At 51.3% G+C, this 25,538-nt stretch overlaps 1 protein-coding gene across 15 annotated transcripts in view; it reads left to right on the forward strand.

The window, feature by feature from the left end:
• Positions 1-25,538, forward strand: part of PTPRA (protein tyrosine phosphatase receptor type A) — a 131,534-nt gene that overhangs the window by 103,747 nt on the left and 2,249 nt on the right. For all 15 annotated transcript variants that reach the window (XM_082315859.1, XM_082315861.1, XM_082315860.1 and 12 more), the window contains 16 exons: positions 1,592-1,609; positions 7,648-7,732; positions 9,055-9,128; positions 12,016-12,152; positions 14,072-14,162; positions 14,650-14,726; positions 15,896-15,932; positions 17,787-17,884; positions 18,030-18,149; positions 19,111-19,277; positions 20,279-20,414; positions 21,184-21,333; positions 21,459-21,552; positions 22,981-23,057; positions 24,616-24,750; positions 25,402-25,527. In XM_082315859.1, coding sequence (XP_082171985.1) covers positions 1,592-1,609; positions 7,648-7,732; positions 9,055-9,128; positions 12,016-12,152; positions 14,072-14,162; positions 14,650-14,726; positions 15,896-15,932; positions 17,787-17,884; positions 18,030-18,149; positions 19,111-19,277; positions 20,279-20,414; positions 21,184-21,333; positions 21,459-21,552; positions 22,981-23,057; positions 24,616-24,750; positions 25,402-25,527 — 1,622 coding nt within the window. The remainder of the gene's footprint in view (positions 1-1,591; positions 1,610-7,647; positions 7,733-9,054; positions 9,129-12,015; positions 12,153-14,071; positions 14,163-14,649; positions 14,727-15,895; positions 15,933-17,786; positions 17,885-18,029; positions 18,150-19,110; positions 19,278-20,278; positions 20,415-21,183; positions 21,334-21,458; positions 21,553-22,980; positions 23,058-24,615; positions 24,751-25,401; positions 25,528-25,538) is intronic.

Consider the following 25,538-nt stretch of genomic DNA (forward strand, 5'->3'; position numbering starts at 1 on the left):
CCATTGCTGCATCGTTTGAGACCCAGCTCTGATACTACGTGTCTCTGGGCTGCAACAGGTAGGTAGCAGTGCCTGCTAAAGGTTATAGTGAAAGCCTTGGCACTGCAGGATTTAGTGGAAAAACAGGGATTTAGTGGAAAAACAGGATGGGTAACTTGGTGGTAGGGTAGAAAAGACTGAAAGAAGATAATACCGGAGTTAGTGCAGGGAGATGTCAAGTGTACATTCCTTAAGAATAAATTTCTGGAGGGATATTGGGTGTTGGGTATCTAAACCCCTCTTCACATCAGTGAGATGTGTGTGCCCTCTTCCTCAGGGCGTCTTTGGAAACCGCAGCCTGTGAAGCTGCAGTGAAGTTGTCTTTGCTACCAACACAGGAAGGGATGTGGCTGAAGGAAGTTTGCAACCCAACTTTCTTAGTGTCCTGCCATCGCCGAACTCATCCAGCTTCCTTTCAAACACAAATCCTCAAGGCTTTTTTGCAGAGTGAAGGAGGCCAGAGTAACCTTAGATACATGCACGGTGCAAGTTTAGAATAAACGTAGCCTTCGAATGGGAATGGTGGAGGCAAAAGCCTTAAGTACTGCTAAGATCTGGATTTTGTTATATAATGTCTGCTAGGGGGGTACTGAATTTATCATTTTTGTGTCTTTGCTACTTTTTTTATGACTTGGCTTACTGGTTTTGGTGAACTCCCTTGGTGTACACTATGGCACGTTGGCCATTGCACCATCAAGGCCAGATGTGGCTCCTCACTTGATGTCAGTCCCGAGAACAAATGACCAAACCTGATTCTTTCTTTATTTCAAGTAATCTGTCAAGGAGCAAAATTAGTTTTAGGGCTGCCTTTGCCATTAATCTGAATGGGAAATTTGGATATCAGTCATGGAAGAATTAAGTGGTGCTCAAGAGAGGGACAGGGGCAGAAGCGCTACATGAATTACATGTTGTACAGGCAGCTCCAGCTTCCCCAAACCTACCAAGATCGGCCTCAGCCCCGTGCTGCAGCTCTTCACGCGTAAAAGAGGGGCGTGGGGTGCCTGTGCTCGCAGCGTTGCGGCAGGAGAGCTGGGCTGGGCTCTCGGCAGCACAGCCTTGTTCTGGTTTCCTCTAGATGAGGCATCCAAAACAGCAGGTAGAGGCTTTCCTTGGATGCTCATCATCCCCATCCCGGAGCCCAGCTGCTCTTAACTGAACCCTTGGCTCAGCCGCTCTTTTAAAATTACGCACGAGTGTTATCTCGTAATATTTAAGTGCTAATGAATTACACCAGTCACTTGCTAGTTATAGGGTTAAACAAACTGTGTTATCGATTAAGGGCGGTAAGTTGTGTTTATCAATCTTACAGCTCGGCTTCAGCTCCCTGCTGTGCTGATAAAAAGTTGGGGTTTGTTCCTTTATCCTTGTTACTAAGTGAAGGCTGAAATTCGTTTTAACATCCTGGCTTTGTAGCTGGTGTTTTAAAGGAAAGATTTACAAGAAGATGATGAGAGTTACTAAATTTGTTACTGTCTTGGTCTTTGATCCTTCCTGACGTATTAAAATGTATATTTCTTTGTTGCTAAGAGACTTTTGTTTTCTTTTTCTGCAGGTAACTCTGACAGAAGAGGTAAGAATTTTGTATTTCATCGCTCTTTAGTCAAGCCCTCAGTAAAAACATTTCCAGAAATATTCTGCTATTAGCTAGCTCTCCTTATGACACACTTCCAAACTTGCTTTTACAAAGCCTATCAAGCTCTTTAGAAGAGCTGGTGACACATTGATATCTTCATTTGTGTTGGGCTCTTCTTCTCAGAAATAAACAATTCCGTGCCAATTGTACATGTCCTATTAGATACGACGAGTTCCTGCTGAACACTCTGAAAATATCAGCGTTACCGTCCCTAGAGTTGGATGACCAAGATCTAAGAAGCCATTCAAGAAATTTCCTTCTTGTTTTTGCTTATGAATTGTCTTTATTGACTGTGACTTACCCTCTTTGGTCCGGACCCATTCTGCAAATGATGTGAATAATTATTATTCTCCTTAATTCTGTTGGCAAGCAGGAGCACAAATCCATTTCTTGTAATATAATAGCACTTAAGGGCATTTTTCCATCTCTTAGTTCTGAGAACTGGCATCGCTACCAGAATATTTGCAATTACTCATTGCTTTCGCAGTATAGGAGCGGGCAGAGCGGAGGTACAGCCGGTCTGGTTGCTATCTATAGAAACACGCTTCCTCTGTGTGTTTTCATCATTGCTCCGATGGGTGTTTCAGTTTTGTAAACTCCACGGCGATCCGCTTGGCGCTGCTCGGTGTGCCAAACCCGCACCGTCCCGCCGATGGTATAGCGGCAAAGACAGATGCTCTGCGATAGTCACGGTCAGTACACACCGGCACAGGGGAAATAAAAGGGATGCGGGTCCGAGGGAATTTGCTTAAAATAATGATGAAGGTGGTGTAGAAATATTCTGCGTAATTCCCTTGGATCCGGCATGGCTGAGGTGTTGTTTTGTGCTATCTCTGCCGTTGTTCATCCCTGCCCCTGAGAGCACAGAAACGAAAAGTGGGAAAAAATCTGACTCCCTAGTGATATTAATATTGCTAACATTAATATTACCGTTAATATTAATCAACTAATTAATATTTTCCAAGTCCTGTGTGACTTGGAGGATTATTCCGGGGGGATATTTGCAATGATATTGCGAAATTAAAAGCTTGCCGGACAAAATGTTGATTGAGGGTTATTTTGAAGATGAGGAGCAGAAAACTACTTTTTATCCAAATTAGTGAAAATCTGCCTCTTACGGCTGGCACTCATGCTGTCACGTGAACCCACCCACCATGGTGTATCTCAACCACCCCGTACACTCCGACAACTGATTATTTATGACTCTTGCAGGGAACAAGTAGCCCTTTTATTTCCATCCCCCTCCCAAATCGGCGTTGGCAGAAGGGATCTCTGCCAGCTTTGGGGCTGTTGGGTGGCGGAGCTGCCCGTGCCGGTGTCGGTGCCGAGCAGGGCAGCGCGGAAGGGTGTTTGCAGGTGGCTCTGCTCGCCTTGCTCTTCTGATTTGGGCTCAGAAGGGGATTTTTCCTGAAGTCAGACTGATGGAAATTGGAGGTTTGCCTTTCCCAGCAGCACCCGACTCTCGCAGAGTCTGCAAGTCCTTCCCTATCCCCTTTTAGCGACCGTGGCCTTTTGGGGCATCTGTAAGCTCTTTTTGTGCTTTGGCTGCTAATGAGATGGTTTAATCCTTCGCAGGCCTGGAAGGGAGAGGCTAACTCAGGCGTCCTTGGCAAGCTCGCTAAAAAGTCTTGCCTGCTTTCCCCGGGGGGAAGAGAGTAAAGCTGCACAAATATTTATGACTTTACCTGTTCAAGGGGTGATGCCGTGCTCCAGGCTCCAGCTCCACGTCTGAGACGGCTCTGGGGATGTATCAGCAAGACAGATCCCTTCCCAGTGGGGCAGTGTGGATGAGAAGTGCCCTGCCTTCTCCTGCTCCGTGACTGCAGTTGGTGTGATGGATAAAGCGGGCATTTCAGTAAGCAGAAAAGCCTGGGCCTGGGCTGGAGGGACACTCGTGCCTCCTGGTGTGCCGCCTCCTGAAGGGATCGCCCGATGGTTGCACCATGGAATCACAGAATGGTCTGGGTTGGAAGGGACCTTCAAAGGCCATCTCGTCCAACCCCCTGCCATGAGCAGGGACATCTTCCACCAGATCAGGTTGCTCAGAGCCCCGTCCAGCCTGGCCTGGAAGGTTTCCAGGGATGGGGCATCCACAACTTCTTTGGGCAACCTGTGCCAGGGTTTCACCACCCTCATTGTAAACAATTTCTTCCTTCTATCTAGTCTGAATCTCCCCTCTTTTAGTTTAAAACAGTTACCCCTCGTCCTATCACTACACACCCTTGTAAGAAGTGGCTCTCCAACTTTCTTGTAGGCCCCCTTTAAGCACTGCAAGGCCGCACTCAGGTCTCCCCGCAGCCTCCTCCTCTCCCGGCTGAACCCCCCCAGCTCTCAGCCTCTCCTCACAGCAGAGCTGTGCCACCCTCGGAGCATCTTCATGGCCTCCCCTGGCCCCGCTCCCACAGCTCCATGTCCTTCCCGTGCTGAGGACCCCCGAGCTGGACGCAGGGCTCCAGGGGGGTCTCCCCAGAGCGGGGCAGAGGGGCAGAATCCCCTCCCTCGCCCCGCTGCCCACGCTGCGGGGGATGCAGCCCAGGAGACGCTGGGCTTTCTGGGCTGCGAGAGCACATTGCCGGCTCATGTCCAAGTTTTCATCCACCAGGATCCCAAGTTCTTCTCCTCAGGGCTGCTCTCAATCCCTTCATCCCCCAGCCTGTGCTGATACTGAGGATTCCCTCAACCCGGGTGCAGGACCTTGTGCTTGGCTTTGTTGAACTTCATGAGATTCACACGGGCACAGAATGAGCCATGCCTACCTTCCAGAAAGGCATCCAGGCATGGTTTGAAGGAAGAAAGCAAGGAACCCTCTCCTGTTTCCCTATGCACGGGTTGAAATAATGCATCCGTATCCCACCAGCATGGAGAGAAAGCAGCAGAGAGACCTGGAGCTCAGGAGGATCCTCTGGCTCTGAAGCATTGCTCTGCATGTCGCATACCCCTCCCAGTGCTCCTCGCTGCCTTGGTAGCACCGTGTAGATGGGGCCGGAGGCCCGCTGTGCTGAGCGGCGTACAATGACAGCCTGGCCTTGTCCTAAGCAAAGCATGGGCACGCGTGCGACGTGGTCCCGAGGCAGTAATTTCAGGGGTTTTGTGAATACACTCACTGGTTTATTCTGAGCCGTGGTGGCTGGTGTGGCTTCTTCTTCCACCTCCCAACTACGACCAGGAAGGAAATATTGCAGGAAGACAAATGGAGGTTGCATCATGGGTCCGCTCCTGCAGGCTCTTTGTGATGTTTGCAGGGAGCGTAGCTGGCCTGTGATTTAAACTCTGCTCAGGGTCTAAGAGATGGGATTTAAACTCTTGCTTCTGCTCTGCTCCCCCTCTGCAACCACTTTGCAGGATTTGCTTTTCCAGGAGCTCCGCATCTCATGTGATGAGGGTTTTATTTAAAAAATATTGACTCTATGTCTTTGCTTCCATTTCTTTTACCCTCTTTTTTTTGCTTATGATCCCATAGTTTCTCGTCTGCTCTATTTGACTCAAGTTTTGTGGGCAGGCGTTGACAGCGATGAGCAAGGAGGGCTGCTCAGCCCTGTCCCTCTCTGCCGGGTGGCTGCGCCCGGGTCTGTGTGGTATATAGCCTATAGGCCACTATATAGCACCTCTACCTACAGTTGGAGACATGATCTTGAGCATCAGAAGATGGTGTGCTGGCTCCTCAGAGGTGCTAGGACAAGATTTAAGCATCCCGATGCCTTCCAGGCTCTGGACCGAGATGGGTGCTCCAGCACTGCAGGTCTGTGGAAGCAGAGGGTTGAGTCCATGTCTGTTCTCCAAGCGAATTGCAAGGTTGAAACCCCTGGAGCCGAGGCTCGAGCGGGACGGGAGCTGTGGGGAGGTGGGCACCGCTTGCCATGGCTGGGTGGGGAAGGAGGGACCGGCTGGGGACCCTCCAGCTTGTTTCCTGCCGGGGCTTTGCTGGGTGGCCGGGCAGCGTGCCGGCAGTTAGCCGCCACGGTGGAAAAGCTCTAACTCATCCAGCCAGATGTGTCGAAAGAACGGCTGCAAAGAAAAAACCCAACCCCTCAGGCTCCCTGCATCCTGCTGCCAGAGGCACCCCTGCCCGTAAATCACGTCTCCTGCCAACCGGCGCTGCCGCAGCGGCCCCTGCCTGGCTCAGCACCGGTTAGGCTGAGCTTAGCTCCATCCAAGGCAGGAGAAACGGTCCAACGATGCGTAGTGGGGGCCCAGCGCTGCGGGCTTTGTCACCTTCCCCTCCTCCAGCCAGGAGGGCGGTGATGGTTGCGGGCAGAGGTCTGAAGGGGAAGCACGTTAGAGGCTGTGACCGGGCTAAAACGCTCCGTGGTTGCTTTGCCTCCCTGGTCTTGCTTTTGGAAAGCCTCACGGTGGGTAACGCTAAGGCTCAAACAGCTACCGACCCTGCAGGAGGCAGAAATGCCTCCCAATAAAATTCCTTGGCTTTTTGCTGCTGAGCTGGGGGAGATGCCGACATTTGAGGACAGTAGATGGAAAGAACAAAGACATGCAAGGCTGGGAGGATTTCATGTTTTCATTTGCCATACCAGGTCATTGCCTGGTATTACACAAAAATCATACCTTTTGGTCAGGATAGCATTTCTAGACCTCGCGACCACAGAGGGACAAATGCAGAAATATAAGCAGAGTGCCCCGAGATGGACAAAATAAATCCCACCTAAGAAAATCTGCTGGTTGAAATTGCTGAGACACATGGAGCAGGAGCCTGCCCTGGCAGGGAAACGGATGCACAGAAGGTGGAAAGGGGGGTCCTGCCCTGCAGTCCCGGGGGGCTGAGGCGTGTAGACACGGTGCGGTGGCCCATACAGATTGAGCGAACTGATGGAAAATGAAAATACCCCCAGCTGGCGTCGCTGGCATCCACGTTTATCTGAAAAAATGCCCTTCAGGGACATTTTCCTATCTGGTTAGCGTTGCTTGGCTTCCAACCCCATCTGGGTAATTTGCTTGCACCGACCGCTGTTTCGCTGACCTCCGGGCCAAGTTACAAATAGCTTATTTAAAAAAAAATCTGTTGTGGGTCCCGGAGGATGGGAACGCTTCAGATGTGCCTAATCTCAGTGTGTAAGCAAGGGAATTGTGCGGTGCCTGCCCTTGAGAAGCATCTGCAAGCGAGCGAACCACAAAAAGTGAGCCAAATTAGTTCATACTCGGTGGCCTTGCGGTACCGAGCGTGCACGATGGGTTGTCTAACATCATCACCTCCTCTCCAAACTCAATATTTCCAGGGAGGAAAGAAGTCCCAGCAGGAGCCACCTCTTTGCGATGACCCAGGCAGATGGTCAGTAGCTCAGTAGCCCTGAGCCTCTCCAGCAAACCTCAGCCTGAAGGCGTTGAGAGCCCCAGTGCAGCACGAAGCATCGCCCTCTTGTCCTATTTGACACAGAACTGGAAGCAAAATCATGACTGTTTTACACATGTAGTATCTGTGGGATCTCACAAAGGCCACAGTTTTCACCCAGTTTAATGTAAGGTTCCTTATGCTGTACCAAACTCACGGACCTGTTTAGAAACTTCTTGCGTGGATCCTTACGTCTCAGGCAGAAGACTTTGCGAGTCCCCAGGTGATAGAGCAAACTTCTGCCAACGGCTGGTGGGTCACCATGGGCACGTTCAGCTGTGCAGAAGAAAACCCTAAAACAGCCCACTCACAACTTTCTCAATCGCTGTTTTCATCTGCGAGGTCACAGTTTCGCAGTGACCAACTCTTAGACAAGATTGAAGTGCTTCGAACAGTGGTTACAGATTTTAATCTGACCTTGGAGTATCTGAGATACGTGGTGCTCGCTCAGGTCATGTCTTCACTGTCAGACTGGACAAACATAACCTTGCTCAATACCTTTATTGTTATTATTGTTGTTATTGTTGTTGTTATTATTATTTTGCAAGCAGAAATTGTAGAGCTCTGCCCTGTTCAATGATGGTGCTGGATGTTTCCTCATGTTGATAACCACACTTTTCTTTTCCTATTGCAGATGAGACTCCAATTATAGCTGTGATGGTGGCCCTGTCTTCCCTTCTAGTCATAGTATTTATTATTATTGTGCTGTACATGTTAAGGTAAGAGATGCTTTCATGCTGACTTCCCTTGTTTGACAGAAATTCATTACTGATTGAACAGGAATGAGCCTTTTGTGCTGTTTCCTAAGCTAAAGGCTGACACAGCCGGTGTTTTAAAAAGAAACCTATAAGGATAATGAAAATGATGTTTGGGGTTATCTAGTAAATGATGCTTATTCCTTTCTCTATAAAGCTGATCCTCGTGTGGGGTAATGCCTGTTCTGCTACTGAAAATGTCATGTTTAGTAGGATAGATTAAACTACAGTCCTCTCAGTGCAGTTAAAAAGCAGGGAAGGTTTCCTTGCAAGGGTAAGGGTGTTGGATTGAGTAATCTAGGGAAGCTGAACACAGCACTCGAGCTGGAAAGTCCTTTGCATGTCTAACCGGGCGTATTATTCCTGGATTCCCATCTTGATATCGAACGTGATTCAACATCCAAGCTCTGGCTCGGGTACCAGACCTGTACGTTGTGCCTGTGCATCTTCCACTGCCAGGTGACGTACGACCGGAGCTTGCTGGGAGCATTAGGTGATGCTGTAGCTGGAACTATAACATTACAGAGCCTTTTTAGGTCTATTTCTAAAAATTCCAAGCATCTGGGCTGCTCAAAATGCGGCATTCCCAGCTTCTGAGTGCATATCTGCTCAGCTAGACGAGGGTGTTTATTCACCTTCAGTAAACATTTTAATTTACTCACCATTTTGGTGATTAAATAAGTAAAAAAAAAAAAAAAAAGAAAAAATTTCTTTAGCAGTGGAAAAATACCCTTTGTCTCCTGGCTCCGGGCCTGCCCTCGCAGTGGTGAACCTGATGAGAGTTTTGCCTCGGGAGTTCGGCAGCAGCAGAGTTTGAGTCCTCCCCACCTGGCTTCCAGCCCTTAAAAAAAGAGTTTCTGTTCGCCGCCGCCTGCCCAGTGATTCAGCAAAACCCTTAACTTCAGGCAAACGGCGCGTAAGCATCTGCTTCAAGTTAAAAGCACATGGAGAAGGGCTCTGCTGCAGAAGGACGAATCACCCTGGGGTTTATGCGCTTTGCTGAATCAGCCCGCCGAGCAGAACTCCTTGGGGTGTCCTCATAAAAAGCAGCCTTAAAGCTTCTCCTCCTGGCTTCCACCTTGCTCTGCTCTCCTGCAGCCTTTCCAGAGGTGGTTAGTTAAAAGTTATGCCCAAAGGCAGGATTTTAGAGGTCCTGTAGCCTCTTGGACCCACCAGCTAGTTCATCAAGCCATGAGAAAGTGAGGAAATCCCTTCATCCAGAAGGTAACCTGGGCTTCTTGGTGGATATCTACTGATGTTCTCCACTCCCTTGTCTTCTTCGGTAGGTTCAAGAAATACAAGCAAGCAGGGAGTCACTCCAACTCCTTTCGATTGTCCAACGGCCGGACGGATGATGCAGGTGAGGCCCGCGTCGGTGCGACACGGGGAGGAAAAATGCATCTCACAGAAGGAATAAGCTTTGTTCAGATCAAAACGGGTCAATACAAACGTTTTTCAGAATACCAACAGAATATTTTAGCTTTTTATTTTTTCCCCCGCTTGGAATCGGCCAAAGTTAGCTGGTGAAATAACAAGCGATTCTCCTAAAAATTGTAAAAATTACAAAAACGTCATAAAACCCTCAACGTGGCAAAAACAGGTTTGGTTTATGCCCTCCAGGGCGGCTCGCTTGGCAGCACAGACCTACCCAGGTTGCTCTGCTAACCATTCTGCCTTTCCCATTCCTTCCAACGTGGCAATGAGACGCGTGCAACTTGTTGGGCATGTGGCCAACGTCATACCCAGTGGTGTCTTTTACTGGCCAGCTTGAATGGAAATGGGAACACGCTAGCCGAAGACTCCTTTGCAGAGGTGGTTCGCTGGAAGTGTGTAAAAAGGAAAATTAAGTTTGTGTTCTCTTTAAGTATGGTCTTGGAAGGGTGTATGAAGGCGGTCCTGAGTGTGTATTTATATTATCCCTGGTGGGAATAGTATAAATATTATACACCAGAATAATATAAATATTATACACCAGAATAAATATAAATACACCCGAATAACATAAATATTATACACCAAAAGACAGACCTCCATAAAAGTCCAGGAAACCCCATGGATGCGGCACTGACGCGGTCTGAGCCCGGTGCAATGACAGCACCTGAGGACTTGGTGGGCTGGATGCCACGGCTTTGTTCTCCCATCATATTTTTGTAGGAAAGTATTTTTTCATCTACATTTTTATTTGTTTCTTGTTCTGAGTTTTCTCTGTTTTCCATGATTTTGGCAAACATTTATAGAATGAAAATTTATTTCCCAGCTTTCATTCCAGCAACAAAATGTTTGCCCTCAAGTGGTTAATATTAAAATGCACAATCACTTCCAACTCCGAACTTCTCACGTTCCTCTTGAATTTTCACAACATCTCCTTGACTCAAATAAGAACCTTTTTTGAAAAAACACATCTTTGGAGAATAATTAAATATCCTTCTACCCTTTCGAAGTAGGATGACAGCCGATTAAAACTCTTGTGCAGATCTTCACGCTAACTGTAGGCACCGAACTAATATTTCTGAGAGAAAGCAGGGAATTCATTGGTTTTTCTTTATAAAAACCTTTTTGGACCTCTTAAAGGTGCATAAATGCAATTTTAAAGTCTTGCACAAGCCTGCTGTAAGGTGTAAACTCTTCTGTCTCTGAGCTTGTCTCGTTTTCTGGCCTTGAGCCAGAGCTGCTCGTTGAGATTCTGAAGTTGGGCATCTCTGTCCATGTGTAGGCACCAAAGTAAGAGCTGAAGAGAAGCCACCACCTCTTAGACCTGGTTCAGATCCTTTTTCTGAGCTCCCTCCACATAAACCAAACACCTTTGGAGCGAGCGCTAACTTAAAATCAGCACCTTTTTTTTTACATTGGCAGCTAAGACCTTCCCTACCCAAGTTTTACATTGCTGTAAGGAAAGGTGTGAACTTCATAAACTATTAGGTTGTGTTGGTATAACCCTCGCGTGGCCTTTCTTGGCTTCGCTGAGGAACCACAAGCAACAGCTACCTTTGCTGGGTCCACCTGGGAGTTATGTCACGGTGATGGTGCCAAAATTTTCACAAGTGAGAGTGAAGTCTGAATTCAAAGCGAGGTGGTCTTCGTCCCCCAGTATTGATGACTTAGAATCATAGAATCGTTAAGGTTGGAAAAGACCCTTAAGATCATCAAGTCCAATCATTAACCCAGCACTGCCAAGGCCACCACTAAACCACGTCCCTAAGCACCGCGTCTACCCGGCTTTTAAATCCCTCCAGGGATGGGGACTCAGCCCCTGCCCTGGGCAGCCTGGGCCAGGCCCTGACAGCCCTTTGGGGGAAGAAGTTTTTCCCAATACCCAACCCAAACCTGCCCTGGCGCAGCTTGAGGCCGTTCCCTCTCGTCCCATCGCTTGTTCCTGGGGAGCAGAGACCGACCCCCCCGGCTCCAGCCTCCTTTCAGGCCGTTGCAGAGAGCGATGAGGGCTCCCCTCAGCCTCCTCTTCTCCAGGCTGAGCCCCGCCAGCTCCCCCAGCCGCTCCTCCCCAGCCTTGTGCTCCAGCCCCTGCCCCAGCCTCGCTGCCCTGCTCTGGCCACGCTCCAGCCCCTCCATGGCCGCCTTGGGGTGCGGGGCCCAGCGCTGAGCACAGCATTCGAGGGGCGGCCTCACCAGTGCCCAGCACAGGGGCACCATCACCTCCCTGCTCCTGCTGGCCACACCGTTCCTGATACAAGCCAGGATGCCATTGGCCCTCTTGGCCACCTGGGCACACTGCTGGCTCATGTTCAGGTGGCTGTCGACCAACACCCCCAGGCCCTTTCCCGCCGGGCAGCTCTCCAGCCACTCCTCCCCACGCCTGTAGCGTTGCCTGGGGTTGTTAGACTTGGTCCTCTTTGCCCTATCCTGCCTCTACAACAGCGTAAGGCTCCACCACAGGGTGCTGGAAGAGTTCCATGTTATTGTAGCATCCCCAAATTTTTGTGCACCATCCCTAGGAAGAACAAAAGGCCAGGACGTGTTCAAGGCCAGGTTGGATGGTGCTTTGGGCAACCTGGTCTAGTGCAAGGTGTCCCTGTCCATGAAACGGGGGTGGAACCAGATGATCTTTAAGGTCTCTTCCAATCCAAACTATTCTATGATTCTATGAAAATACGGGACAGTGCAGATGCGAGTTGACCCTAAAAGAGGACAGCCCAGTGTGTGCGAGTTCCCTGTACCCACCTGGGCATGGATGAGTGCTGGGCACGGGGAGCAGCTGGGTGGGCACCTCTGACGCATGGGTGTTGTTGCAGAGCCGCAGAGCATGCCACTGCTTGCCCGCTCCCCCAGCACCAACCGTAAATACCCGCCTCTGCCCGTCGATAAGCTGGAAGAGGAGATCAACCGCCGGATGGCAGATGACAACAAGCTCTTTCGGGAGGAGTTCAATGTGAGTGCCTTTGCTTCTTGCCCTTAAATCCCACAGCCTGCTCTCGGCGTTGGGCTTACGATGCACAGCGGCGAAAAATCTGGTCTCACTTTGTAGAGCAGGGACAAAACGGCTGGTACATCAGAAAGGAGCTCAGTGTGCAGTGGTACCCAGCCTGGGGACAGCACATCAACCCGGGGGGTGAGTCGATAAAACAGAGGTGCTGGCGCTGGATGCCGTGCTTCAGAAGAGCTTATCTGGGAGTTTCATGGAAGGAATGATGGTCTGCCTGGTCCTCAGGGGTTTCTCAAAGGGCTGCAAGGTGGGAGGACTGATTCTGGTCCTAAATCTGCTGTGATGGTGGGCAAACCACTACCCCGCCCATTCACTACAGAAAGCAGAGGTTTTCTAGCAAGCGGCGCTGCAGGGTTACGTTTTTCTGGGTTCGGGAAGTGTCCTGGATGTCTTGGGGTCTTCCAAAGTTTCCCTGCCTGCTGCTTTCCTCCCAGGCCCTGCCTCCCTCCTCCCGATCCTCGTGGCTTAAATCCACAAACAGCCAAAACGAGAGCTCTGACAGAGAAACAGAAATGCCTCCATCTATTTCAATGAGCTGTTAACCCTGAAACAGAATGATGGCAGTTTATAGGACAACGGTTGACCTTCAACAGGGAGTAATAATTCAGGTATTGTGGCTATCCCACAATACTGGAGCATCTCTTCTGAGATAGCTACAACCTGTTCCTGACGTTGCCGAGCTCTGCAACTTCTTGTGACAATGAATCTGTTTCACCTTGGCAATACAAAAATAGGCAGAGCAAATACAAAAATGAGGTAGGGGACAAAGTTAAATAACTGTAAATACAGCTAAATACTGGCTGGAGTATCACCGCATATAACCTAGGAGATGCTGAACTACCTGGACTCTCCAGCAGCCTAATTACACGAAGAAAATCCACTGTTGATCTGGTTGTCTGCACTGCAAAGGTGTCACCTGCAAATACATCAAACCTTAGGTCCAAGGCGCGATACAGCAATATGAGGAGGATGAGAAGATTAAAAAAAAAGCCACTCGACTTTCTCCAGCTGTTGCACAACTTGATACCCTTCCTGGCCACGCTCCGATGAAACTAAATAGGTGCAATGAATGCCCGGGGAGGTGGGGCTCAGGTTATAAATACTCGATTGCCTTGAAGACTTCTGTTGCCGAAGCACGTCTGTCCTGTCAGCTGGAAGGGATGGTGAATCCCTCCGGTACCTTCTCATCCTCTTTGCTGTTCAAAGAGGACATGGAATAATGGTGCTGGGGAGGCACCTCCTCTGCTCGAGCGTGAAACCCGGCTGCTGTGACCAGCACAGCATTGCCTGTGACCCCAGCACCCCCCCAACCCGCAGGTCCCCAGTGCTGCTGGGTGGAGAATAACTCCCTGCGTGGGTGCTGCTTCCCATCGCTGGGTGTGCTCGGGCGATGGGGGCTTGTCGCAGGGGGTTTAATCGGGTTGGCATCACTGCTAACAGAGGAAATGTCAGCAGGAGCCTCCCTGGGCAGAAATGAGCTCCTTGATCGCTGGGCTGGTGGGTTTGGTGTCGGAGGCTTTGCTGCCACCTCGTGTTCATGGGTGCTGAGACTGCAGATACCACATTTTGGAAGGGATTTGCTCTCCTTGGTCCAGCCCAGGCTATTTAAATGGTCACCTTGAGCTCGGTGGGGACAAGGAGCTGGTGCTGGAGTGGAGGTGAGGGGGTGTGGATGGTGGGGACACGTCCGAAGGGGCAGGTGGACAACGAATTGCTGCTCACCTACCTGCTGGAGGCCAGCAAAGGGCGACCACCCTCCGATGGGATGCTCGGATGCAGCATGGGCCGATGTGCCAGTTGCATTGTGGTTACTGCTGTGCCATGAGTAGGGACATCATGGAAAACCCCCTTTTCTGCCATTGCAGGCTCTCCCAGCGTGTCCCATACAGGCCACGTGTGAAGCTGCTTCCAAGGAGGAGAACAAGGAGAAGAACAGATATGTGAACATTTTGCCCTGTAGGTATCAGAGCACGCTGGGCGGTGGTGGGGCACAGCCAGTGCTGCTGTCAGGGCTCCCTGTTCCTGTTTTTGGGATGGGCAAGGGCATGGTTGAGCTCATTTTACCTCCCAGATGGGTGGCTGCATCTCCTTTAGCTTTAGATACCTACTAGGAGGAGCTCCCTGGAGCCGTCAGCGGCTGGGAGGCCATGGAAAATTAAATTGGTGGGAAATGCCAAAATGGCCAGCTCTTGCTGGGCAGCGTGGGGTGGCTGGCTGCCTTGGGGGCTTCCTCAAATGTGCACGCTCTGTAGAAGAAAAACTTCCTTGGGCGAGGTCTAGCACCTCTCTGGGCTTAAGTAAGAAGAATTTGGGGGCATAAAGGTGTTTGTGTGGGGGAGGCAGTGAGCCTGGGCTCCGCTCCAACACCTGGCTGTCTCACTACACCAGATATCAGCTACGTGGAGGGAGGTGTTTTTAATGCAAAGTTTTAATTTTCCTCCAGATGATCATTCCAGGGTTCACCTGACTCCTGTCGAGGGAGTTCCTGACTCCGACTACATCAACGCCTCCTTCATTAATGTGAGTTTTGTGATTTGAAGGGGAAATCCCCACCGGCTGCGCCCCGGCCGGCGGTGCCTGATCCCACCAGGAGCGTGGGGCCTTTTTGGGGTGTGACTTGTGCCTGAGAGAGGATGCTTAAGAGACTACCTCCTACGTTAACACCTCCCTAGCTCCTCCAGAGCAATAAATTACACTGGTTTTTGATCTCGTAACCTTTGTGTGGCTGTGGTAGAGCTCCCTGTGCTTCACTCCGTGCCTTGAGCCCAGATGAACGTGGTTGGAGTAAGAGGCTGAGAGCTGGAACTCTGATTCTAGCTGTAGCTCTGCCCTTGCTCAGCTGCTTTGCCATAGTCCCATCTCTTCCCACCTCTCTTTTCCACATTTCTAAAATAACGAGAAGTACTTGCACTCCTTGGGGTGCTGCAAAGCTGAGCTGGCCGGTTTGGAAGGGCTTTGGGAACCATTCCTGCAGGATTTGGGGATTTCTGATTAATGACTGATGAGTGGTGTGGCTGGTTAATCATCGGTACTTTCCAGCTTGCAGGCCTGGACGCAGGAAAGGGATGAAAAAGAAATCAAGGAACTCAGCTAAAATAGAAGCAACATTGCCCTGCTCTGTTCCTAGGAGGAGATGGGTCCTGTATGATTATCACCATATAGCTCAAATAAATTGGAAGGGTAATATGAAGAAGTAGACTTTGAGAGAGTCGGAGGCACATGAAGAAAAGCAAGACCCAAAAGAGCTTTTTACTTTCTTCAGCAATAAATAAATATCCATTAGGAAATACACAAAATCAATTCCTATGAGTTCAACAGCCCAATCTCCTGAAGATTAATCCTGATTTTCATGTGATGCTCTGGATGCAGGGTGTGATCCCAGCGGAAGGGCTGTCGGGTACCACTTCATTAGTGCTCTGTGCAAACAAGTGGGGTCGTTCCCGCATTCCGTGAGCGTGGGGAGTGTCGCTCTGGGGCAAGGGCCCTTTGCACAGGGATTTTCCATTTCTGCCCCACTGTTGGAGCTGTTTCTCCCCTCGGAGGCTGCAGCCCCTTCTCTACACAGGAGGGAGTGAGCAACAGAGCAGGAGATGGTTCTGTTTATTAATGATGTAGCTGCGCTTCATGACTCTTGTGTTAGAAAAAGACAGATCTTTCATTTGTCTTCCTTTTTCTCCTTTTCTCTATAGGGGTACCAAGAGAAAAACAAGTTCATTGCTGCACAAGGTAAATGCTCAGTTATTCCTCTAGCTCTGTCTGGTGGCAGTTGGGCTGGGGTCCTTCTGCTCTGCGAAGCCGTGCCAGTCTAACCACAGCACAGCGCCTTGCAGAGCTCCCCTGGTCAAAAGGAGGCTTGGCTGTTTGTTCCCAAAATGGTTTTCCCAGTCAAAGACCAGTGCTGGATGTGTTGGGGGAGGAGGAGAAGCCCTACCTGTGCAATACCAGATTGCTGGAGGGTGTCAGAGCATTTCTGCCCTGAGCCTTGTCCTTCCACCCTGGCCCACAGCTGCAGGTGGTCGTGATCTCTGGAAATATCACCAGTGAGCTGCTTAATTAAATTCCACAGATCTGTTATTACGGAGACCACCACACTGATCTTTTTTTCATTTGTGCTCCTTTTTAAAAACCTCAGCAGACAATAACGTAGGCTTGTGCCCTTGGAGAGAAATGTCACTGTGGTCTTCAGAAGGGGGGCAGGACTGTCAGCTATTGAGAGCAACAAGCATCACGAGTCTTCCCAAGCTCAGCTGCCCCCAGCCAGAGCATCACCAGTTTGCATGCACCATCCATAGCCCTCCGGCTCTCTTGCTTTCCTTGTACCAGTCCAAACATGGCCCTTAAACCAAGACCATAAAATCATAGAATCATTAAGGTTGCAAAAGACCCTTAAGATCATCGAGTCCAACCGTTAACCCAGCACTGCCAAGGCCACCACTAAACCATGTCCCTAAGCACCACATCTGCTCGTCTTTTAAATCCCTCCAGGGATGGAGACTCAGCCCCTGCCCTGGGCAGCCTGGGCCAGGGCCTGACAGCCCTTTGGGGGAAGAAGTTTTTCCCAATATCCAACCCAAACCTGCCCTGGCGCAGCTTGAGGCCATTCCCTCTCGTCCCATCGCTTGTTCCTGGGGAGCAGAGACCGACCCCCCCGGCTCCAGCCTCCTTTCAGGCCGTTGCAGAGAGCGATGAGGGCTCCCCTCAGCCTCCTCTTCTCCAGGCTGAGCCCCCCCAGCTCCCCCAGCCGCTCCTCCCCAGCCTTGTGCTCCAGCCCCTGCCCCAGCCTCGCTGCCCTGCTCTGGCCACGCTCCAGCCCCTCCATGGCCGCCTTGGGGTGCGGGGCCCAGCGCTGAGCACAGCATTCGAGGGGCGGCCTCACCAGTGCCCAGCACAGGGGCACCATCACTGCCCTGGTCCTGCTGGCCACACTCGCAGGGGGGTTCATGTCAGCAAAAGAGGGTTACCTGCCCATGGGAGGTGTTTTGCATTTCCACTCTTGACTTGCAAGTGGGTTAGGACATGACCTGCCAGTTTGCCTGGCTCTCGCTGGAGAAGGAAGGCTGGATCAGGTCCGTCAGCGATACCAGGCTGGGGTAAAGCTTTGGCTCTGCTATTCTCCTGTCTCGCCCTTAGCCTCAGGCTTGGCAGGGGAGGTCGAGGCTGAGTCAGCTCCTTGTCTGGCAGGCAACAGGTAACTATTCTTGTGTTATACTGAAATGGGATCCCGTGGTTAACGCACAAGGCTCGGGGACAGGACTTCTGCAAGCCACTTGTGACAGCCACAGTTTCCCTGGGTGACCTTGGGCAAGTCCTTTCCATGCTCCATTTGTCCAATTTCCCCTTCTTGGGCTAAAAATGGAATTCCTCATCATAAAATGTATCCAAAAAGCCAAGCTCCTGTGTGATAGGATTGTTACTTGGGTTAGCCGACATTCCCAGACACCAAAACACCTCCTGTGCTGACACCTATTGGCAAAAAATTTATTTCATCATCCATGACGAGTGACTTCACACGCTGGGTTTCAGTTTCAGTGCTTGAGGGGCTGATTCCAAAGACCACATTTCTTTTTACCTTCCCCTTAGGACCAAAGGAAGAAACAGTGAACGATTTTTGGAGGATGATTTGGGAGCAAAACACAGCGACGATTGTCATGGTGACCAACCTGAAAGAGAGGAAAGAGGTAGGTGCCAGAAGGCTTCGTGGGCTGGTATCTAACCCAGCTTCGTCCAAATCCGGCACATCTCGTGCCCATGGGCATGTCTTGGAGCCGGTCCCAGGCTTGCGAGGGACCAGAGCTCACCTGCGCCCATTTTCTCTCCCCGCAGTGTAAGTGTGCTCAGTACTGGCCGGATCAGGGCTGCTGGACGTACGGGAACATCCGAGTGTCCGTGGAGGATGTGACTGTCCTGGTGGATTACACCGTGCGGAAGTTCTGCATCCAGCAGGTGCCAGGGCTCGCGTCTCCCGTCCCATCCCATCCCATCCCATCCTGTCCCATCCCATCCCATCCCATCCCTCCCCTCTCCACACTGGACATCCAGCAGGCGCTGGTGTGCTCCTGGACTCCTCCGCGGTGCCGTGAGAGCAGAGCTGGGATGAACTGACCCCAGCATCCATTTTTAACCAGAGCTACTAAGAATTTACTTACCTTAAACACCAGGGAGCCCATTCCCAGTGGGTACCAGCATGGCTGTACTGTGAGCAGGGCTGATGGATGCCAGGGCTGAAATTCAGTCCGCTTGCTGTTACCAGTGTCTGTTCCTGATCTCACCCACAGATACTTAATGCCTGCAAATAACCAGATTTATCCCATGAGCTGAGACAAAATCCAGCGCCGTATGCATTGGTTTTGATTGCTTTCCCATCTGTCGCTACGTTTTCTCATCCTCCAAGGAGGCTCTGGATGCTTTAGTGGCTCTGTTTGTTTTCCTGCTGCTCTCGGAGGCAGGCAAGGAAGAGCTGGAGATTGAAAACCTGTCTGGACCCTGAGTGGGGTTCTCCTGAGCCTCAACCTTCAACAGCCTGGACGTGGGTGGTTTCCTCCTCTGCCTTTAATTGAGGATGCTGTGGGCAGAGCTGTGGGAAAGGATGGAGCAGTGGCTTGTTTGAGCTCTTTGGGAATGAAATACAGCAGCTTCTGCCAGGTTGGAGCCACAGCCGAGGCCGGGCTGGCATCTCTCACCCCTAAGATGTGGGATGTGATGCTGGGCGATTAAAATGTCACGCTTTTAGAGACTAATTTGGCCCCGGAGCCAGAGTCCGTGCCCTTTCGGCTTGTGGATGCTAGTGCTTCTTAAGCCCTCCAGCTCAGTCTTGGGGCTGTAGCTCCCTCTCTGCCCTTGCTTTTGGGGAAAGAAGGGAAATCTGAGTATTTGTCATTAACCTGAATACACATTTCCCCTTCAGGTTGGCGACGTCACGAACAAGAAGCCTCAGCGCCTGGTGACTCAGTTCCACTTCACCAGCTGGCCCGACTTCGGGGTCCCCTTCACCCCCATCGGGATGCTGAAGTTCTTGAAGAAGGTGAAGACATGTAATCCCCAATACGCAGGAGCAATAGTAGTGCACTGCAGGTATGTCCTGGTCACGGCTGACCTCTGCCTCTCCTGGGTCACTTGGAAAGCATCTCCTATTTAATACTAAAAGGATTTTTTTTCGGTCAAGGCTTTTTTATTATTTTTATTTAACTTTCCCATGTTAAATGGAATGTTCCACATGGGAACATTCAAAAAAATGCATGTGAATTGAAGGAACTTCTTGGAATCAGCGATGTGATGGTGTTATAACTCGTGTTGAGTGGTTGTTTGGGTTAGCTGGATGCCGAGTGAGCCAAGCTAAACACCACTGCGGGGCTTTGGTGGCATCTCCCTTGGCTCTCCGCTGCCCTGGGCACGAGAGGACAACACCCCTTGCTGCAGGAAGGCAGTACTCAGCTGACAGAGTGTCTGGGAGCGGGGACCACGGTGTTTGACCTCACGTGGAGTGGTTTCAGGCACAGCAGCAAGCCTGGAGGAGCTGCAGGAGGCTGCCTACATTTCAGTCAGGGAAAGCCCCATGGTTAAAGGCAGAGATGATGGTCATATTTGCAACCTCCCAAGTCCATCTTTCCAGCTTCCTTCTCGGGAGGCAGCTGACAAAAGAGCTTTGTCTTTCCATAGCGTCTGCCGACCTCATCTTTCTTCTTCTCCTTAATGGTTGAGTTACCAGCACAGAAAAAAGGCTTCCCCGTGGGCTCACCTTCACATGATGGAGGGTGACTGGAAGGAGCAGCAGGCAGCTGGTAGGAACAGGCAGCCATGAGACTCTGGAAGCTGCAGCTGGCTTGGGTTTTGCTTTGGCTCACCCTGCTCTGTGCCTTCATGCACTCCGGTCGCAGCAGTTGCTGGAGATGCTGTGTGCATCTCTGCAAAACCCAGGCGACACTAAACACCAGGCTGAGGACATCTCTCATCTCCAAAACAGATTTTGCTATTTACTCACTGCTGGGAAGCGTCTGGCTCGCTCCCAGCCGCTCTACAGGGGACCCGAATGCCAGGACTGCTGCACTGACTGCTTGTTCCCTCTGCTCTTTCAGCGCTGGGGTAGGACGCACGGGCACTTTTATCGTCATCGATGCCATGCTGGACATGATGCACGCAGAGAGGAAGGTGGATGTTTACGGCTTCGTGAGCCGGATCCGGGCTCAGCGCTGCCAGATGGTACAGACAGATGTAAGTGTGCTGCTGCAGTCTCGTCTGGGCTTTGCTTGCTGGAGTTAGGTTTCGGTACCCTGCAGCAAAGCCTACGCACAGGTTGAGCATCATCCCTCATTTTGGAAGGATGCTGCATCAAGTGAGCCTTTCGCTGGGTCCTGCTCGTTTTAGTCCCCTTCATAGAATCACAGAATCGTTTAGGTTGGAAAAGACCCTTAAGATCATCGAGTCCAACCATTAACCCAGCACTGCCAAGCCCACCACTAAACCATGTCCCTAAGCACCACGTCTACCCATCTTTTAAATCCCTCCAGGGATGGAGACTCAACCCCTTCCCTGGGCAGCCTGGGCCAGGGCCTGACAGCCCTTTGGGGGAAGAAGTTTTTCCCAATACCCAACCCAACCCTGCCCTGGCGCAGCTTGAGGCCGTTCCCTCTCGTCCCATCGCTTGTTCCTGGGGAGCAGAGACCGACCCCCCCGGCTCCAGCCTCCTTTCAGGCCGTTGCAGAGAGCGACGAGGGCTCCCCTCAGCCTCCTTTTCTCCAGACTTGGAGGAAGTTTTGTGTCATGTCAGCTTTGTGTGGTGTAGCAAATAAGGTCCCAGTCCCTGTACAGCAGCAGAAAGGTTGTTACCCGCTTTTCTGGGGTCTCGGAGGGGCGCCACGTGGCCAGCGAGCACGGGTGGGCAGTGGGGCGGTGGGTTTGCAGCCAACGTGTGTGCAGGCACCAGGATGCGCTCGCTGAGCATGGAGCGGAGGCTGATGGCTTCTGCCTGCAACCCTTGCAGATGCAGTATGTGTTTATATACCAAGCGCTTCTGGAGCACTATCTCTACGGTGACACAGAGCTGGAGGTGACCTCATTAGAGATCCACCTCCAGAAGATCTACAACAAAGTGCCAGGGACCAGCAGCAACGGGCTGGAAGAGGAGTTCAAGGTGAGCATGGTTCTTGGCCTGGTGGGTCTGCTTGGATGGGGCTGGGCTGCGGAGACCACCGTATGCGCTTGCCTGGCGCAGGGTGGCTCTGAAAGCTGCCTCTGCTTTCGTTCCTTCCTCTGCAGAAGCTCACTTCAATCAAAATTCAGAATGACAAGATGAGAACGGGCAACTTGCCAGCAAACATGAAGAAGAACAGAGTGCTTCAGATAATTCCATGTAAGACTTGTTCGTCTGCCTGGGGAAAGCATGGCGGGTGGGTGAGGGGAGCATTTGGGTGGTTGTGGGGACAGGAGTCAGGCTGGAGAAGTGGGCCAACAGGGACCTCATCAAGTTCAACAAGGACAAGTGCAAAGTCCTGCCCCTGGGGAGGAACAACCCCAGGCACCAGCATGTGCTGGGGGCCACCCAGCTGGGAAGCAGCTTGGCAGGAGAGGACCTGGGGGTCCTGGGGGACACCAGGTTGACCATGGGCCAGCAACGCGCCCTTGACGCAAAGAAGGCCAATCGTATTTGCTTACCATGCAACGGCTGCATAAGACAGAGCATTGCCAGCAGGTCGAGGGAGGTGATCCTTCCCATCTACTCAGCACTGGCGAGGCCACACCTGGAGTACTGGGTCCAGTCCTTGGCTCCCCAGTACAAGAGAGACATGGAGATACAGGCCAGTGTCCAACAAAGGGCCATGAAGATGATGAAGGGCCTGGAGCACCTCTGCTATGAGGAAAGGCTGAGCGAGCTGGGGCTGTTCAGCCTGGAGAAGGCTCAGGGGGTCTCATCGATGTCTACAAATACCTGAGGGGAGGGTGCAGAGAGGACGGAGCCAGGCTCTCTCCAGTGGTGCCCAGTGACAGGACAAGGGGCAGTGGGCACAAACGGAGGCACAGGAGGGTCCCTCTGAACATCAGGAAACGCTTTTTGCCTGCGAGGGTGGCCGAGCACTGGCACAGGTTGCCCAGGGAGGTTGTGGAGTCTCCATCCTTGGAGATCTTCAAAAGCTGCCTGGACACGGTCCTGGGCAGCCGGCTCTGGGTGGCCCTGGTTGAGCAGGGGGGTTGGACGAGATGTCCTCCAGAGGTCCCTTCCCACCTCAACCACTCTGGGATTCTGTGGGTGCTCAGGAGCTGTCAAGACAGAGGCGTTTGTGCCCGCAGTAGTAGAGTCACAGACTGGCTGAGGTTGAAGGGACCTCTGGAGGCCATCTAGTCCAACCCCCTGCTCAAGCAGGGACAGCTTGAAGGGACGGAGCAGAGTCAAGGCCAGGTGGTTTTTCGTGGCCAAATATGACGCTGCCCCCAGGGCTTTCTTGCTTTCGTTCTGCCCTGTCCCTGCCATGACTTTCTCCTCAGGAGGTTTACGCTGCAGAGGCTTTCTGCCTCGAGGGAGAAGGGAGTCCCTGTGTTGAGCGGGTCCTGCTCCTGGAGTCCTCAGCATCCCCTTCTCCTTCCCCAAACCAGGGCACGGCAGAAGGCAGAACTGAGTCTCCTTGTCCCAAATGGGTGCTGTAAACACAGGGCTCCCTTTCCCGTATCTCTGTCCTCTCACCTAGGGCTTGGTGACTTCCCAGCTAAAGGCCATGCATGGGTACCAAGGAGTCATGCACTGAAGGTGTTCCCCAAAACTCAGATCCTTTCGCTTCTATTTCAGACGAGTTCAACCGAGTAATCATTCCAGTGAAGAGAGGTGAAGAGAACACAGACTACGTAAACGCTTCCTTCATTGACGTGAGTCTTCTTTAATCTTCTTTCCATTTTCTCCCAATGGAAACTCTTTACCTCACGCTGCTTCCTATGGAAAGGATTTGTCCCAAAACACTTCTTCTCTGGGTTTTTTGAGGCTCCTTCCACTTGACTTTGCTTTGTGTCACCGGACGGTGCTAGTTTCTTTCTCCAAGAAGCCCTTCTGTGTATACAGTTTCCTTGTGACCCACGGATGGTGGGAGAGGAGAGCTGGAGCTTGAGCAGGGCCTCTAAATCCTGGTCTTACTTCTGCAACCCCGGGCTCTGATGATGTCTTTGGAGAAGCGGATGCACGTAGCTGCGGAAATGATTGCTATACGGCTCTGTTCATTTGGTCAGAAAACATCCGCTAGATTAGGTAATGGAGGAATACACGGATCCCAGAACCCTTGAGAAAAACCAGGTCAATCCCATTACACCTGTCTGGGTGACGGGAGGAAACGAGGCAGAGAGGTTAAGTGCTTTCCTCACTCCGAGGAGGAGGTGAGTGATTGCACATCCTTTTCTCGTGAGTAATCTTGTTGACTTCAGGGGGACATCTCAGATGAGTATTTATCTTCGTGCAGCGATGCCAGCACTGGCTAAGTGACAGAGCCCTGCTCTTTTCCAGCCCAGTTTCTATTTTCATTTCCTAAAGGCAGGGTTTCTTTTTTTCCCCCCCAAAGGACAATTACTGCCATGGGTTGAACCAGTAAAACCAGCATATTCCCAGTTATCCCAAATTAATTACTCCCTGAAATCCCCTTTGCTGGGTCCCCGCGGGTTGCTCTGGCTGCGTGAGCATCCAACGCAGCGCGGCCGGGAGCAGCTGCCTTGTTCTGCATCCAGATCAGAAAGCTTAAATGTCACGTAAGCGATTTTTGTTGAGGATTCAATTTCCTGCCTCTGCTGAACTTTGCTTAAATGACAAGCTCCAAATGACGAAGCATCTTTAGTCACAGTCTGGAGCGAGGGCACAGGGGAACATCAGAGGGGTTTTGGAAACAGAAGCACTTTGTGGTTGTGGAAGAGCCAGAGTCACCCAGACTTACTGCTGGTTTTCATAGATCATAGAATGGTTTGGGTTGGAAGGAACCTTAAAGATCATCTAGTTTCATCTAGTTTTGCTTACTTCTTCCAAAAATCCCTGGTAAAAATCATCCCTGAAGTACTTGGAGCTCAGACAAGGCTCTACTACAATGCTCAGACTTTGCAACATCTCTTAGGAGTGCTGGAAACCCAAATCCTTCTCCACCAAATGGATAAGGCCGTGCTTGTGGAGGGGATATGATCCTCCTTCATCCGCATTTCTTTAAAAACAAAGGCCTTACCATGGTAAAGCACTGGCTGATGGCACCTCAGCTGGCAGCGCCTGGGCATGGGGACGTAGCCCACCATGAGAGCAGGTTTCTCTGCCCAGGCTGTGGTCATTCACACGGAGAGTCATGACGCTCCCAAAAATTCACTGAGCTTGGTGACCTGACCATCTCCGAGAGCATTCCTCCCTCTGCTCCTGGTATCCAGGCGCTGCCGATTCACCGCTAACCCTGTTTTCAAATTGCAGGGTTATCGCCAGAAGGACTCCTATATCGCCAGCCAAGGACCACTGCAGCACACGATAGAGGACTTCTGGAGGATGATCTGGGAGTGGAAATCCTGCTCCATAGTGATGCTAACGGAGCTGGAGGAGAGAGGCCAGGTAAGTGCCCAGGGGTAGCTGCGTTGGAGCACCAGCAAAACAGATCAGTGCGACCGCTTAAAATCTCCCGATGGCCGCTGCACTGCCATCACTCCTTCTCCAGCAAAGCCACGCAGGAGACGTATTTCAGCCTCTGCTTCTAATGCAAAGAATCCAGATGTTGGTAGAGCCAGGGTGGGGAGATGTTCAATAAACCAACTCCGGACCTTCAGTTCTCAAAGCACCTCTGGATGTAGTGGGCATCTTGTCTCCGAAGCGAGCCCATGAGATAGTGACAGGACGAGGGGTAACAGTTTTAAACAGAAAGAAGGTAGATTTAGATTAGATATTAGGAAGAAATTGTTTACTGTGAGGGTGGTGAGGCATGGGACCAGGTTGCCCAGAGAGGCTGTGGATGCCCCATCCCTGGAAACATTCAAGGTCAGGTTGGACGGGGCTCTGAGCAACCTGATGAAGTGGAAGGTGTCCCTGCCCATGGCAGGGGGGTTGGACGAGATGATCTTTAAGGTCCAATCTGACCCAAACCATTCTATGATCCTCTGAGATCCCACGTGGCTTTGGGCAGCTGCCAGCTGCAGAAGACTCCTTCCATTCAAGCCCACGGGAAAAGTACGGGGTCTTCACCCTCTCTCCTCTGTAATGCTTTCTCAGGAGAAATGTGCCCAGTACTGGCCATCTGACGGCTCAGTGTCCTATGGAGACATCACTGTGGAGCTGAAAAAAGAGGAGGAGTGCGAGAGCTATACGGTGCGGGACCTGCTGGTGACAAACACCAGGGTAAGAGTCTG

The sequence above is a fragment of the Platalea leucorodia genome, assembly GCF_965183815.1.
Source record: "Platalea leucorodia genome assembly, chromosome: 6".
NCBI classification, from domain to species: Eukaryota; Metazoa; Chordata; class Aves; order Pelecaniformes; family Threskiornithidae; genus Platalea; species Platalea leucorodia.